The sequence below is a fragment of the Gorilla gorilla genome, chromosome 9, assembly GCF_029281585.2.
Source record: "Gorilla gorilla gorilla isolate KB3781 chromosome 9, NHGRI_mGorGor1-v2.1_pri, whole genome shotgun sequence".
Lineage (NCBI taxonomy): Eukaryota > Metazoa > Chordata > Mammalia > Primates > Hominidae > Gorilla > Gorilla gorilla.
Genome location: NC_073233.2, coordinates 100237363 through 100254868, shown reverse-complemented (window position 1 = coordinate 100254868; position 17506 = coordinate 100237363). Strand labels below are relative to the sequence as shown.

Genomic DNA, 17506 nt, shown 5'->3' with positions numbered 1-17506 from the left:
TTCTGACCTAATTAAAGGGGCTGAAAGTTTGAAAAAAAAATCCATAGGAGTCAATGCATACCAATCTGATGTTTTTGAAACTTTGGACTTTGTTGTGTCTGTTTAATTTTGGGATTGATTTTGGAATGATTGTCCTAATATATCTCCTTCTTCCTTCTCCACTGATTCCATTTTAATTTCATTTTCAATTTCCTTTTATAAAATGTTCATAATTGATGTGACACACAGTGTCCCCTTGATCCTAGACTAGGGCCACCTCAAAACCACTAACCTACAACTGCAAAAAAAAATGTGCATATACTTAACATTACTGAACTGTACACTTAAAAATGGCTAAGATGGTCAATTTTACATGTTTCTTTTTTTACACAATTCAAAATAAAAAAAAATATATGTTTCTAAATAAGCCTTCTTTAGGGATGGTACTTTTAAGGTTTTTTATATAAGGTGCAGAACACCTGAGCTTTACGGCAGAGCCACAATATTTTTGGAATGAAAGTGGGAGGGAGTAGCTATTGACTACATAATTTCATACAATTACCTCACTTAAACCCAAGGACATGCACAATAATTACAATACATCACCTTCTGTCCATCATCTAATCGATCGCAAAACTCTTGCCTATCAAGAAAGCCACTTAACCTAAATAACAAGTCAAAGAGTGAAACCTTCAATTTGAAATCATTTAGGAATTTTGAATACATTCGGTGTCTAAGTCAGGAGGGAAAGATAGGTCGGGATTATTTTTCCTTTTTTTTTTTTTTTAACAAAAAAAAGTGTTTAGGTTTCTCATGTAGACCAACAGAAGACAGATCTAACACATAAGATGGGGACAAATGGACTACAGGTAACTCCCAAAGATACTCAAAGTCAGCAGAGGACAGAGATGGTTTCATGTCTAATGTTCCTGCTGCGGCATCATCAAACATTGTGGCGACATCATCAGACTTTTAATGTAGTAAGCATTTCTCCTTTGTAATATATGCAGAGCTCATCAAGATCCTGGTGACACCAGTCCCTTCTGGATAAGAATTTCCACAGGTATAATCAATGGTGAACACGCAGGGCAGTCCCTCCAGCCTGACATTCCCTCACGTAAGCCTAATTTAATTGTGGCCAATTCTTATCTGAGTCAGCTCTTCACCCATAGAAGAGAGAAACTCTGAACAGGTTTCACATATGCTGGCCTGGGGCTGTTTCAACTGGCATCTTCCATAATTGAGGCAGCTATCTTTTCTCCTCCAGGTAGTGTTTCCACATTCTACCAGGGAAAGAATGATAAGCTAGACATGAATGAATGGCATTATTTGCAAGTGGGGTGTGCCCTCCTAACTCATGGGCAGAATCACTTCTTTGTTGACAGTATTTTCTGGAATCCCACTATAGATGATTAAAATTAAAAAGAAAGAAAGAAAAAAAAACCCTAGGCAATAGATCAGTCTCTTTTGTAGAAGGTATAAAATGGATCCTGATAAAAGTGGAACCTGTCAAGTCATAAGGCATAATTTCATTAAATTTTAATTTTGTTAAAATTAAAAATGCGTTACTCTTACTTTTAAAGATCTACCAAATGGAATGATGTTATTCTCCCTTTTTATTGAGACAGGGTCTCAGTCTTTCATCCAGGCTGGAGTGCAGTGGTGCAATCATGGATGGCTGCAGCCTTGGCTCCCAGGCTCAAGGGGTCCTCCCACCTCCACCTCCTGAGTAGCTGGGACCACAGGTGCATGCCACCACACCTGGCTAATTTTCGTATTTTTAGTAGACACAGGGTTTTTCCATGTTGCCCAGGCTGATCTCAAACTCCTGGGCTCAAGCAATCCACCTGCCTCGGCCTCTCAAAGTGCTGGGATTACAGGGTGAGCCACCACACCCAGCCTCCCCCTTTAAGTCATTAGTCTCCCTTCTTCATGATCTCACTTTAAAGGAGAAGACATGGCAAAATGTAAATATTTGAATACTGGTCAACTACATTGCTTACCAATTCAATTTTCACCCTCAATTTTCTCACTAACTGTAATCTATTTAAACTGAGGAGAAAATGCAAAAGTTTTTCTCCCTTTTAGCTTTTGTTGGGGGGGAGGGGGAATCAAAGAAGGGCCTTGATTAAAGAGATGTTTTAGGAAGAGTATAAATGCTTTGTAGCTCCTGTGTATGAGATATAACTGAGGAGAGTACCAAACATCCCGCCCTTCCTTCAAAAATGCCTTGCTACTGTTTTCATGGCGAAAAAAAAAATACTTTTAAGGTAAGATGTATATTTATGAGGCAGAAGTAGAGAGAATGATAATTTTAACATAATTAGAGCTTATAAAAAACTTCCACGGTTTTTCTAGTTTTTGATCAAGGCTAGAATCTGGAGAATTCTGATTATGTTACAGGACTTGCAGCTTCAAATTCTCCACCAAATAAGGGGATTCTGAGAGAAAACACACTTGTATAGAGAAGAGAAGAAGGCAAGGTGCAGAGAGACAGCTGGACAGACACTGATGACTTACTAAACCTCCCTCTTGGTCCCAGGTCCCAGGGCCAGCTGCTGCTTTACTTGAATCCTTGACTCTCTTATACTAGAATTTCAATGATTCCAGGGTAAGTTAGAGAATTAAATTACTAATATGACTTAAGGAGAATCTGAAACACACAGGAATCACTATTATAATAAATATTTGTAACTTTACAAAGGATCAGACCAATGGTGCTGAAGCCCAAATACCATTAACATGATTCCACATGTGGAATTGCAAAGCAGTTGAATGACCTAAGACAGCTATTTGACCTCTTCATTCCTCCCCAGTCATTTGGGTAGGACTTACAAGTATCTGGCCTTCTATTCTGCTGATTTTCAGCTTGCTGTCCAGTTTTTATACATAAAAATATGGTGCTTGGGTTCTTGGCATGACCTTGGAGCCATCAATTATCTAAAATTTCTACTTTTTTAACGCTGAGATCACTTAAACCCCACTGTTGTTAAGTACACTGGTTCTGCAACTCAATTTAATTCAGCCAACATTTATGAAATACCTAGCAGAGATCAACTTCAAGGAACTTAAGGGAGGGAAAATACTAACATCACATAGCAAATACTATAAAGCAAGGAAACAAAGGGCTGTAAGGACACAGAGCAGGGACTAATTGCTGTGTAGGAGCAAGAAAATGGAGGAACTCTATGGAAGAGAAGGCAATAAATAGTATCTTACTAAGTGCCTACCAATTGCCAGATATTGTGATCATGTATGCCTTAAATACATTATTTTATTTTATTCTCACAATAAACTCGGTGGGTATCATTATCTCCATTTTATGGATGGTAAAACTGAGTTTTAAGGGTGCCCAAGGGAGAGAATACAGTCATGGGTTTTTAGTTTCTGTTTCTGGTTGGGCCAGTAAAGCCCCTTCCTCAACCCTCTCTTCTGCTTATCACTAGAGACAGAAACCAAAAACCATGTCTTCAAGCTGCTAAAAGCCTAAAACAAAACAAAACAGAACAACAACAACAAAATAAGGCAGGTTAGACAAGCTTGGTTAATTAAGGTATTTGGCTTATGTTCTTATTCACATGTGGTAGAGCTATAATTCCAACTTAAGTGTATTTAATTCCAATGCCTAGGCTCTTACCCACCATGTTATTATGCTCTCATCTGAGGTGGATCACAGAAGACAGAAACAATTCTAATGATTAACTGGAATCTTTTTGGCCCGAAATCCAGATGGAGCAGAGGAAGTAAAAACACAGATGTGGGGAAGTGCAAGAACTGTCTGAGAAAGAATCAGTGACCCAGTTTAGTTCAACTGGAGGAAGCTCATACACAGAGTGAACAAAGCACAAGCCCTAAATGTCAAAATGAAGACCACGAACTTTAAACTTGGGCACTTCAGGAGCCCCCTCCCTACCTGCTTTTTCCTTTAATGATCAGGTTAGCACCATGATGGAAGAGCTGCTTCAGGAAAATGATGGCTCTTGTAGCTAACATGTGTGAGATATAATTGAGGGGAGTAGATAGATAAGAAGCAGAATGATTTCATAAGGAACCCTAAACTGAAAAAGGCTATCTTAAGAAAACATCATGGCCCGTTAGTCAAGTTAATTTATCCCAGCTTTAGTACTTTATATATGTATTATTGTTTAATGTATTATTTTTCCACTTACAAATCCCCATGATTATACGCCAAAACTATTTTTAGTCAACAAATTTTCTAAATGAGTGGGTCTCAAGAATATAGGCCAGAAAATTCCATTTAAAAAACAAGAAAATCTGAGTTCCAATTCAGTTTTTCATTTACTTTAGACTACATTGTGTTAGGACATTCACAAAGCCAAAGACAAGAAGGTTAGTACCTCAGTTCTGGAGTATCTAAGTCCCTGATAAAGGAAAAGAAGTCAGGATGTGGTTTTATAGCCACTTTGTAAGAAAGAAGGTCAGCTGCTTCCAAAACACCCATGACAGACACTTTAATAAGAAGGGGTTTACTGCTAAAATAACACTCCACACCTGCCCTGAGGGGCTATGTTTAGTGTTATTTTACCATTATCTGCATTTCATGTGCTTCTGCCACAAGCCTTTATTTTGTTAAACAAACTATAATATATGACCTGCCTGAAGAGAAAATATTTATTCAGATCAGAAAAGGACTTTTAATACCTCAGAGAGGTTTTCATAAACTCTCATTTAGAAAAAAAAAAAAAGAAGAAATAAAACATACCTTATATGCACTGCATTTCATTATCTATTCAACCACAGACAATACTTAACTGTGCAATAGCAGCGCTAAATCATGTTAAATTACTCTTGATCTACCACATCTTAAAGATAGGCTGAAATTTATCTCAAACAGCCCTCCTAATTATATATTTTATCTGACATGATAAAGTATTTCATTACAGGTTTTATTTTCTTAACATTTAAACAACTGTGTATAGCATTAAATAACATCTGAAAAGCTGTAAATGTTTCTCTGTCTCTCTCTCACACACACACACACACACACACACACACCCTTTACTCCTGTCAATTTCCCTAACAAGAAATCCCTTCCTTTACTCCATTACCATAATTTGCAAACTAAAGTCAATGTGAACTCATTAAAATACTTCACATTATTCAATATTTGTTGTGTTTATCAGATATTTAAAGTCTTTCCTTCCAAAGTGCTACTATTCTAAAAAATAAAACAATTACACATTTTGTAGGCATAATAGCAACATTCAAATGAATATTTACTCAAATAAATAATAATGAAGCAATAAAGTACTCCATTTATTTGCATATTTTTGTCCATCACCCAACACAATGCCCTTAGAGTTTATTAAAAACTCAAAACCCACTCAATACAGCTGAAGGAACTACACTCAGAACATGAAGACCTGAGTTGTACTTCTGTTTATCTTGGGACCCTGGGCAAAACACTTAAACTCTCTGACTTTGCTCCTTCTCCCCAACCTCACAGAGCTATTTATAAAATCATGTTCCTGAAAGCATCCTGAAATTTAACGTATAAACTATCTTTCATTGTACCGCTGAGGAAGCCAAGGACAAGACAATGAAAATGTCTTGCTCAGAGTTAAAAGACAGAGGGCAACAGATAGCTCTGCTAGATTCTCCAACAGGCAGACAAACTGTTAGGACATGAATAAAGCAGAGAGGGGGATAGGGCAGCTTCCATGGATTAATGCCAAATTCTGCAATCATAAAATCTAGAAACACACTATTTTAGTTTCAACATACATGGAGTTTTGTAATACTTCAAAAAGGTCTCATTTTGTTTTGACTTACATAGATGGGCACATTATCATCTTTCAATGTTTAGTGTATCTGAAGGTCTTAAACGGTCTCTAGGAAGAGAATGTTTTTGCTTCAGTTCTCTTTCCACTACATTTCAACTGTTTTTGGGTTTGTCTGTTAGCTTTCTTCTCATGCTAAGTGTTGCAACCTTCACTTTAAAAATGTAAAGTCATTTTAATGTTTGGCTTTAAAAACTTGCCTAATTTCTAATGACTGTGAAAAACATTCAAATAAAGCTGAAGTGTACTAAGTACAGGTCAAATCTTCCTCTGGTATCACCCAGTGTGCAAACTTCATTCCTCCCCGACAGTTTCTTACTGCAGAAACTGTCAAGGTTTCTGACTCATTGATTGGTAAGGCAAACTCCCAAAGGCTTGGAAAAAGCTAACAAGCTAGAACTGGAGAGAGGGTTTTTTTGTTGCTTTTTTGTTTGTTTTCGGTTTTGGGTTTTTTTTTTTTTTGGCATTCAGCAACAGCTTCTCTTTTGCAACCTGTTCAGAACTCCTTGCATGAAGCTCCCAGGCTATCACAAAAGAGCTGGTGCTTGTGCAACCATTACCCTCTGTTTACTGTCTCAGACAAGAAACAAAGAAAGATAGGCGCCCAGCAACAGAAGTGTAGCAGGAAGAATTTAGGTTGGCCCCCAACTTTCAGAAGCTGAGGTTAAAACAAGTTAGCTAACAGGGGCAGTTTTCTTTCAGCAACTCCTTGAACCCTCAGGACTCAGCAGGCTTGAGGTTTTAACAACTTTTATGGATGTATGAATGCAGAAAGGAGAACGACTAGCGCCTCCTCAGGAACTGCCTGCTGAGATCTCCTTACCACTGAGTTCTCCAAGGCTCAGCTTTTGGAAATGTGAGTGCTGGAAAAAATTCAGAAGTCACAGGCCTTTGTGGCAGGTAGGTGACAATGTGGACTTAAGGCACAAGTCTAAAAGCACAAATGCCTGTCTCTATCCTGCCCTTCCTCTACCCAAAATGAGGAATGGAGAGACTTTTTGATATCCAATCTGGAATTCCAGTATTTTAATTTGAGCAGGTGCCGAAGAAACACAGAAGCACTATGAGATTCTAACAGAGACATTTATACCCCAACTCTACGTATTGCAGTTAAATTTGGAGAACAGTTCAGTTCTCTGTGATCAGCAAGTCTCCGCTTAGTGTTTTCTCTGTGCACAGCACCTTGTTAGCTGGACACGGGATAAACAGTGACAATGTGATGTTTGCCTTAGAAAACTTAACTCACCACACCACCCTTTACCATATGAAAAATGCAATTCAAATTTCTCTTCCAATGTCATATTTCTTTAAAATGTATTTACAATGCCAGATGCTTCAGGGCACGATGAGTCAAGTTAAAAATTTTACTCCTCTCAGAAAAACTTGACCTATATCAGAAAGAAATCCAAAAAAAAAGGTTCCCAATCACTTACAGCACTAATATGTTTTAAAATCTTTGCCATCTGTACAAGGTTTTCCAAATTATTCAGGTAATTCTAAAATGTACTACCTAGCTTTTTCTTCACTGCAACTCCTTAAAGTGGGCATTATTCCTCATTTTTACAGATGGGGAAGCTGAAGCTCAAAGAGGTTAAGACTTGGGCAAATCAATCAGCTCTTATGGTCCCAGAGCAAGGACTCACAGCACAGGTTTCTGGTTCAGTGGCCTGCATTACTATAGACACCAAACAAAATTACTTCAGCTATACTTCAAGACAGAGAAGGCAAGCATTAATACTGAAGAGGTTTGTTCCTCTTCAGTAGATTTTAAGTTATAATTGGTTTAGTGAAAATTTAATCTTGGGAAATTTCTTTTGAGAAAATTTTTGAACACCCTTTGTGACATGTCAGGCATTTATGTGTGGCTGTTCCCCCCTGACAGAGGCCTAGCCTGGCTCAGGGACTAGGCTAAGCCCAAGGTTCCCTCAATAATCTCCCCTCTGACCTTTGGGAGTGAGAGGTGACAGCATGCTGGCAGCCCTTGCAGCCCTCGCTTGATTTCAGTGCCTCCTCAGCCTCGACCTCCGCGTCCGCTCTGGCCATGCTGGAGGAGCCCTTCAGCCCGCCACTGCGCTGTGGTGGCCCCTCTCTGGGCTGGCAGAGGCCGGAGCCAGCTCCCTCTGCTTGCGGGGAGGTGTGGAGGGAGAGGCGCGGGCGGGAACCGGGTCTGCGCGCCGTGCTCGCGGGCCAGCCGGAGTTCCGGGTAGGTGTGGGCTCCGCGGGCCCCGCACTAGGAGCGGCTGGCCGGCACAGCCAGCCCGGGGCAGTGAGGGGCTTAGCACCCGGGCCAGCAGCTGAGGATGGTGCGCCGGGTCCCCCAGCAATGCCAGCCCGCCCGCGCTGCGTTGGAATTCTCGCCGGGCCTCAGCTACCTCCCCGCGGGGCATGGCTCGGGACCTGCAGCCCGCCATGCCCGAGCCTCCCCCTCCTCCTCCCCCCCCACCCCCGCTCCCTCCGCCCCCTCCGCCCCCTCCGCCCCCTCCGCCCCCTCCGCCCCCTCCGCCCCCTCTGCCCCCTGGGCTCCTGCGCAGCCGGAACCTCCCAGACGAGGCAAACCCCCTGCTCCGCAGCGCCCGGTCCCATCCACCGCCCAAGGGCTGAGGAGCCTGGGCGCACCGCATGGGACTGGCGGGCAGCTCTGCCTGTGGCCCCAGTATAGGATCCACTAGGGGAAGCCAGCTGGGCTTCTGAGTCTAATGGAGACTTCGAGAACCTTTACCAGTCAGCACTCTGTGTCTAGCTCTAGGTTTGTGAACACACCAATCAGTGCTCTGTGTCCAGCTAATCTGGTGGGGACTTGGAGAACTTTTATGTCTAGCTCAGGGATCGTAAATGCACCAGTCAGCACTCTTGTGTCTAGCTCAAGGTTTGTGAATGCACCAATCAGCACCCTGTGTCTAGCTCAAGGTTTGTTAATGCACAATCAGCACCCTGTCAAAACGGACCAATCAGCTCTCTGTAAAACAGACCAATCAGCTCCCTGTAAAATGGACCAATCAGCAGGATGTGGGTGGGGCCAGATAAGGGAATAAAAGCAGGCTGACCCAGGCAGCAGTGGCAATTAGCTCAGGTCGTGTTCCACACTGTGAAAGCTTTGTTTTTTCGCTGTTTGCAATAAATCTTGCTGCTGCTCACTCTTTGGGTCCACACTGCCTTTATGACCTGTAACACTCACTGCGAAGGTCCGCAGCTTCTCTCCTGAGGCCAGCGAGACCACGAACCCACTGGAAGGAAGGAACAACTCCAGACGCACCGCCTTAAGAGCTGTAACACTCACTGCAAAGGTCTGCAGCTTCACTCCTGAAGCCAGCAAGACCACGAACCCACCAGAAGGAAGAAACTCAGAACACATCCAAACATCAGAAGGAACTCCGGACACACCGCCTTTAAGAACTGTAACACTCACTGCGAGGGTCTGCAGCTTCATTCTTGAAGTCAGTGAGATGAAGAACCCACTAATTCCAGACACGGGAGGACCACATCCTTCACATCCTGATATCCTTTTCTGTTCCCTTTCATAGATATAAAGTTATTTTCACCCATCTCAAAATAGATGAAAAAGATCACAAGTGATTCTTTTCAGCTGCCTTGCAGACAACCATCCTCCTAACCTAAGAATCTAAGATCTGTTTGTTTTCTAAGAAAGACTTTCTTAGGATGAATTTCTTCTACATGCATCTTTTCCTGACCTCATTGCTTCTCCAAGCAATCCTCCAAGCTGAGTATGTATGTGTGTTCCCTAAGTCAGTTTGACACTCATATTATTTGAATATATTTACCATTCTTTCTGCTGGCTTCCCATTCTGCATTGCCAACATGTGAATCTGCTTACTGGTGAGTTAAATTAAATATAAATTCCAAAATCCAGCCTGCATGTGGGGCATTGCTGCACTCTGACAAACCCTCTTCATCTCAGGATGCTGCTTCTTGTAAGGATCTTCTTGTTCATCAGGGTTGTTCTCTTGCACCATCTACTGAGGAACCAGTTTAAATGACTGACTCACTCTCTCATGAACCATCACACTCTGGTGAACTGGGCCTGAAACACACCTTGATGAATTTAAAACAGGAGCATGCTCTAGTTTACAGCTTCTAAGAGCTTGGGAAAATTGCTGCAGGGGATGCCTGTGCCAGGTAGATAGTTTGGGTCACCAATTCCTCCCTGAATGGGTCTCCAGATCGGAAAAAAACATCACTAGGAGTTCACTTGGTTTTCCCACTAAATTTTATATCTTATTTTTCTCCTAAACTAATTGTTAACTATTGGAACTTCACAGCAAAATTAGAAGTCTACCTGGAGTCACACAAAAATCAAGAATACACTAAAACAAAAGCAAAAAACCTTTCTGAAAGAAAAATATTTGATAATATTTCTATAATCCTGGCAGAGGAGAAGTCTTCCTTATAGAAGCCATAAAGAAAAAAAAACTAACGAATTTGACTACATATAAAATAAAAAGCTCTGAGCAGAAAAACATACTGCAAACAAAATTAAAAGACAAACTAGGAAAAAGCCTTTTCAACATATATAACAAAGAGCTAAAGTCCCTAACAAATAAAGAGCTCTTATTAAATAAAAACTAAGTGGAACACAAATAGGCTAAAAAAATTTGGGACAAGGATAGGAACTACCCCTTCACAGTAGTGTGTCTTCACAAAGAGAAAAAAAAAAATTCTATAAAAAGATGTACATATTCCACGTGACTAGCGGAATATAAACTTAATTAACAGCCTACCTGAGGCTGGGTAATTTATAAAGGAAAGAAGTTTATTTGGCTCAGTGTTCTGCAGGCTGTACAAGAAGCATGGTGTTGGCATCTGTATCAGGTGAGGGCCTCAGGCTGCTTCTACTTACTATGGAAGGGGAAGGGGAGTCAGCATGTGCAGAGATCACGTGGCAGGAGAGGAAGCAAGAGAGCAAAAGGGGAGATGCCAGGCTCTTTTTAACAGCCAGCTCTCCTAGAAACAAACAGAGCAAACACTCACTCATCTCGAGGGAGGGCATTAATCTTTTCAAGAAGGACCCACCCCCATGACCCAAAGGTTTCCTATTAAGCCTCACCTCCAACATTAGGATCAAATTTCAACATGAGGTTTGGAGCGGAACATAGCACCCCCACATGTAATACCTAGCCAAAGAGGCATGCTGAAACTATAGCACCAATTTTTGTATGGTATTGAAAAAAAAAAAAGTCTGGATGATTACACACTCAAAAATAACTCAAAAGAAGAGGAATTAGAATAGTGAAAGAGAAAGATAGTGTATTTTATTTCATATTCTTCTTCATTGTTTGAAGGTTTTTAAGTAATTATTTATAATCTGGTAATTTAAACAGTCTTTTAAAGCCTCAAAGTCGATGGTGGCCTAGTGCTTTACCCCACTGTCACATCACCCCACCTCCCTCCTCAGGTGGACAACAGCTGAAGTCACAGTTAAAAAATATCCCCACTTCTCTATGCCACACAATTCATCACCTCTGTCTTCAATGAATCCACTTTTTAAAATATGTGGAAAGCCAAAAAGGTGGTAATCGATGTTTTATGGCTGCAAACCTGAGGGCACATGGATTTGAATTACATCTAACTTAGTGGTCAACTTCTAAAGTCATTATGTCCCCTATACACACAGCTGTCATGTTCCTCGTAAGGTGGCACTTGTGAAGTAGTGAAGTAGAAGCCAGAGCATTAGATGGGAAGACTTGAGTGCAAGTTCTTTCTCTGTTACTTTCTAGGCAGATAACCCTGAACAATTTCTGATTAATCCCTGAGGTTCAGCTATAAAATAAAATACCCAGAGGATATCACTACTTAGTTCATTTACCTTGTACGATGATTACAGAAAACTCAATGATCAATATGAAGCCCTTTATATAGAACAAAAGCATTTCAGTTATTCTTATCTCCTGTGTATATTTCACCAACTGGAGATCCCTTTCAGGAGGACCAGATGTTAAAAATGCAAATATCCCTGAAGTATAGCATCGTTTGTCACCCTAGCTTCTACTGCTTTAATCAAATAATCTGGCAACTAGCTAAGTATGATTTCGTGTTCAGAGTGCAGGAGTTGACAGGAGGTAGGGAGTTGCATTTGGAAGCAGGAGGGCAAGAGTGGGTAAGGTATGGGAGTCAAAAGCACTTAATGTCCAGGCAGAACTGAGAAGAAAAAGGAATGAGAGAGATACTCAAATCCTAAATGGATGAGCAGCAGGAACAAGACAGGAACTGGGGCCCAAACAACTCCCAGAGCTGCCTGCAAGGCTGAAAATCATAGCCTCCATGGGCACCACCCTATCCTCTTGTTGGAAAGAGAAAAAGAAAGGTAGACACAGGGACTCATGGAAATTTCTGCCTCTTCTCTCTCCATCTTTTTGTAACTGTTTAGATCAAGAGCAACAGTTCAAGAATTCCAAGATTACCTTGAAACTGCACTCCAAAGTGAGAATACCATACTCATTTTAGAAGTTAAAGAGGCAAACTATCCCCCTTGTTTTATTGGTGAGAACTCTCTTGGGTTAAGTGACTTCCTCAGAGTCACTGCCAAATGGCTACTTACTTGCAGACCCAGTGGATGGGACCCGGAGCTTTCAGCTACTGAAAGGGTTGCTGCTGCTGACTCCCTGTTTTAAACATGTGTAGAGTCAATGATGTCTGAAAATCATTCAAGGGCCAGAAGCAATGGGAAAGATACATTTAATCCACTGTCTTATAATCCTGGAGAAAGCCACTGTCTTGACAAGTGATTAAAGAAAACGCATCTTTTAACTTCTTTTTACAAGAAAAGAATATGCAGACTAGTAAGCGTTTTTAAAATATTTTAGAGGCTGCCATATACTATATCTCTTGGCTTCTGAATTTTCTGAAATGCTCTGCCCCAAAGTAAGAATCCATCAGAGCTTGAATCCTCCAAGAAACTCCTCATTGTCCTAGTTTTGCAATCACAATATGACCTATTTCTGTCCATTCCCTGCTTCATTCTGCTTGAACTATAAAGAACTTGAATTCTCTGATTCCATGGCTCTGACTCTTGGCTTTGCAAGTAGAAAAAAAAAATAAAAGAGAATCTTCTATTCAGTCTAGGTGCCTTTTAATAGGAAGCCTACATAAGTCTTTTTCTTCCACCTTTTTCTTTTCAACACAGACAAAAAAGAAAAATTCAGTAATAAGTTGCATGATAAGCAAAAGTAACTCCATGTCTTTTAATAAATATTATTTAAAATGCACCTATACTGCATACAGAATATCTTAAAATTCTGATTATTCCTATTTCCCCTTGAAAAGTGACTGAGTAAAGGAAAGGAAACTTCAAGTTGCCTCTCAAGTGCAATAGTAGGATAAAAAAGCAGTTACTTTGCACTGGGCCAGTGAATGCTGACTCCAGAAAGCTTCAGTTCCCAGAATTATTAAAGAATTATTATACTTTTACTCAGTAATCTAAATAAGAAGTGAGTCAATATAGGTCCCTATTTCTAAGTCTTGAGAGTAAATAGCCAATAGAAAATAAGACTCCAGTTTCTGATGAAGCAGGGATAGAGGCTAGGTTCCTCCAGACTGTACAAGGAAAATACACTAGCGGGCTGCGCCTGGTCCCAGCAGAGTGGGTTAGGAGCAACAGGCTTCATGCTTATTTATTTGGATGCCCTTTGGTGGACAGCCAGCCATGGTCAAATAAGGTCACATCTATTATATCCACCATCAACTACAACCATCCTGATGGAGGCAATGAAAGGAAGAGATGTTGTCCTAAAGGAAAGGCTGGGCTTTCGGACAGTTAGATGGCTGGTTGAAATGTTTCCTTCTTTGTCTACCGCATCCAATAAGTAATACAGACATTAAGTGTGTTCAATTCACATGGAAGGGGGTTAGAAGGATTAGGATCAACTGTTTCCTTGGTTTTTAATTCCTTTAATTCAGAAGGCAGCTTGCACAAAAACTAGGCTGAAGTCTGCAATATTGTACAGGATTGTTTTTGCCTACACAATATTCATTACCCTGGTATTGCTGAAATAACATCACGTTTCTTTAGAAAGCAAATATGTCCAACCCCATGTCATTTCACTTACGACAACTCTATGAGGTAGGTTTAATTAGCCGCTTTTCACATTTCAGCAGATAGGTAAACTGAAGCTTCAAAGAAAAACTACTTGCTCAGAATCACATAGCTAGTATATGATGGAGCCTCCATGGCTCTGGTGTTCAGTACTGGTTGTCTGCAATATTATGTTGCCTACCCAAGAATTACTGTGTGTTTTAAACTTTCTCGCCAACATGGATATGGCTTGAGAGCTAGACCATAAGCTGAAAGGGCTTAGTAATGCATAAAAGAAATATACACATCCCCACAAATAAAGAATGGCCCGGCCAGGTGTGGTGGCTCATGCCTGTAATCCCAGCACTTCGGGAGGCCCAGGCGGGCAGATCACGAGGTCAAGAGATCGAGACCATGCTCGCCAACACGGTGAAACCCGGTCTCTACTAAAAATACAAAAATTAGCTGGGCGTGGTGATGCATGCCTGTAGTCCCAGCTACTCAGCAGACTGAGGCAGGAGAATCAATTGAACTCAGGAGGTGAAGGTTGAAATGAGCCAAGATCATACCACTGCACTCCAGCCTGGCGACAGAGCAAGACTCCATCTCAAAAAAAGAAGAACGTCCCTTAATCTATGTCACTCAAGCTGCTGCAGACATGCCAAAGTCCTGCATTCCAAAGCACAGACACAATTTTAGCCACACGTCAAATGAGGGCTAAAGTAAGGAGTTGCCTGTCAGAATGAGAAAATGTCTACCTGCAATTAAAGCACAGGTTTAAAAAGGAGTTAAAAAAATGAAGAGGAAGAAGACTAAGGTAAAAACAAAAAACAAACAACAACAACAAAAAACTGTTATACTCATTGTGTACACCTAGGGAGTCACTGATAATAGGGCCAAAGTTTCTAACTTAACCATCAACCTAAGGGCTTTCTACACTTTCTCAGCAAAAATTTCTTTCATGTAGTTCTAGCCAAAGGAAGCAGAATATATTCCCCGTTTGTGCTGTAAGGAACCAGAGAAGTGGTGTCTTCAGGTCCCCACCAACTGTTTGGAGCTGTCAAGGCTGGCAGGCAAATCAGAAAGGATCAAGTCAAGCTTGTCATAATTGTACCTTAATGACTTCACATGCTGTATGAGTTTCACCTGCTCCACATGTCAAACAACAATCCCCAGAGAATGTTCAGATTCCAGAGATATCTCCCCAGAGACTTGACATAATTTAACTAGCATGTTTGAAACGGGTTTTAAATGTGATCAGATTAAAGGTCCTGGTTCCTAGAATATCTCTGCTAGAATCCATCCTCAAATTCCTGGTGTCAGTCTTCAGTTAAGTCCTCTGGTGAATATACAGAGTTCCAACTTGCAGAAATGTCAGCAGTAATTGGTCTTTTCATCAGTGTATCTTTAGATTAATGATAATAGTCATGAAATAGATTATATGCCACTATTCATGGACAGGCATACCTCATGTTATTGCACTTCACTGTATTGCACACTGCAGATTATGTTTTTATAAATTGAAGATCTGCAGCAACCCTGCTTTGAGCAAGTCTATTGGCGCCATTTTTCCAACAGCATGTTCTCACATCATGTCTCTATGTCATATTTCAGAATATGATATTTAAAACTTTTTCATATTATATCTGTTAGGGTGGTCTGTGATCAGTGATCTCTGATGTTACTATTGTAATTGTCTTGGGGTCCCACGAACCACACCCATATAAGAAGGTGAACTTAATTGATAAATACTGTGGTCTAACTGCTCTACCAATAAGCCATTCCCCATCTCTCTCCCTCTCCTCGGGCCTCCCTATTCCCTGACACATGGCAATATTGAAATTCAGCCAATTAATAACCCTACAATGTCCTCTAAGTGTTCAAGTGAAAGGAAGAGTCACACATCTCTCATTTTAAATCAAAAGCTAGAAATGATTAAGCTTAGTAAGGAAGGCATGTTGAAAGCCAAGATGTGCTGAAAGCTAGGCCTCTTGCATCAATTAGCCAAGTTGTGAATGAAAAGAAAAAATTCTTGCAGGAAATTATAAGTGCTACTTTGGTGAACACAAGAATGATAAGAAAGCAAAACAGCCTTATTGCTGATATGGAAAAGGTTTTAGTGGTCTGAACAGCAGACCAAACCAGCCACAACGTTCCCTTAAGCCAAAGTCTAATCCAGAGCAAGGCCCTAACTTTCTTCAATTCTATGAAGGCTGACAGAGTTGAGGAAGCTGCATAAGAAAAGTCTGAAGCTAGCAGAAGTTGATTCATGAGGTTTAGGAAAAGAAGCCATCTCTATAACATAACAGTGCAAGATGAGGCAGCAAGCGCTGAAGCAACTGATTTGAAAATCAGTTTCATCTGTAGGCAAAACAGCCTTCTATTGAAAGAAGAAGCTTTCATAGCTAGAAAAAAGTCAACGCCAGACTTCAAAGCTTCAAAAGACAAGCTAACTCTCTTGTTAGGGGCTGATGCAGCTGGTGACTTTAAGCTGAAGCCACTGATCATTTACCATTCTGAAAATCTAGGGCCCTTAAGAATTATGCTAAATCTACTCTGCTTGTTCACTGTCGATAGAACAAAGGCTGGGTGACAGCACATCTGTTTATAGCATAGTTTACTGAATATTTTAAGCTCATTGTTGAGACCTACTGCTCAGAAAAAAAAAAAAAGAAAAAAAAAGATTCCCTTAAAAGTATTAACTGTGCCAGGTGCAGTGGCTTATGCCTATAATCCCAGTACTTTTGGAGGTCAGCATGGGGGGATCACTTGCACTTATGAGTTTGAGACCAGCCTGGGCAACATAGAAAGATCCTGTTTCTATAAAAATAAAAATTAAAAAATTATCCAGGCATGGTGACATGCACTTCTGTCCCAGTTACTTGGGAGTCTGTGGTGGGAGGACTGCTTGAACCTAGGAGGCGGAGGCTGCAGTGAGCCATGATCACGCCATTGCACTCCAAACTGGGTGACAGAGCAAGACCTTGTTTCAAATATATATATACACACACATACACACGCACATATATATATGTATGTATATGTATATATATTACTGCTCATTAACAATGTACCTGGTCACTCAAGAGCTCTGATGGAGATATACAAGGAAATTAATGCTGTTTTCATGCCTGCTAATAAGACATCCACTATGCAGCCCATGGATCAAGGAGTAATTTAAAACTTCAAGTCTTACTATTTAAGAAATTCATTTCAAATGGCTATAGTTGCCATATATAATGATTCCTCTGATGAATCTGGTAAAGTAAATTGAAACATTTTGGGGAAAAAAATCATCATTCTAGAGGTCATTAAGATGATTTGTGATTCTTGGGGGGAGGTCAAAATATCAACATTAACAGGAGTTTGGAAAAAGTTAATTGTAACCCTCATGGATGATTTTAAGGGGCTCAAGACTTCAGAGGAGGAAGTCACGGCAGATGTGGTGGGAACAGCAAGAGAACTAGAATCACGAGTGGAACCTGAAGATGTAACTGAGTTGCTGCAATCTATGATAAAACTTGAACAGATGAGAAGTTGCTTCTCAAGTATGACCAAAGAAAGTGATTTCTTCCGATATAATCTATTCCTGGTGAAGATGCTGTGAACTTTGTTGAAATGAGAACAAATGACTTAGGAGTATTCCATAAACTTGGTTAATAAAGCAGCAGCAGAGTTTGAGAGGACTGACTCCAATTTT

The 17506-nt window shown here is 40.6% G+C and overlaps 1 protein-coding gene across 3 annotated transcripts in view; it reads right to left on the bottom strand.

The window, feature by feature from the left end:
- Positions 1-17506, bottom strand: part of FAT3 (FAT atypical cadherin 3) — a 676861-nt gene that overhangs the window by 561409 nt on the left and 97946 nt on the right. Inside the window, exon 1 of one of the 3 annotated variants that reach the window (XM_055356051.2) lies at positions 7726-8205. The exons of 1 other annotated variant lie outside the window; for it this stretch is intronic. In XM_055356051.2, the coding sequence (XP_055212026.2) occupies positions 7726-7750 (25 nt within the window). In that variant the 5' untranslated portion in view covers positions 7751-8205. Of the gene's footprint in view, positions 1-7725; positions 8206-17506 lie in introns of those variants that run through there. One more of the 3 variants, XM_055356056.2, reaches the window with a different exon arrangement.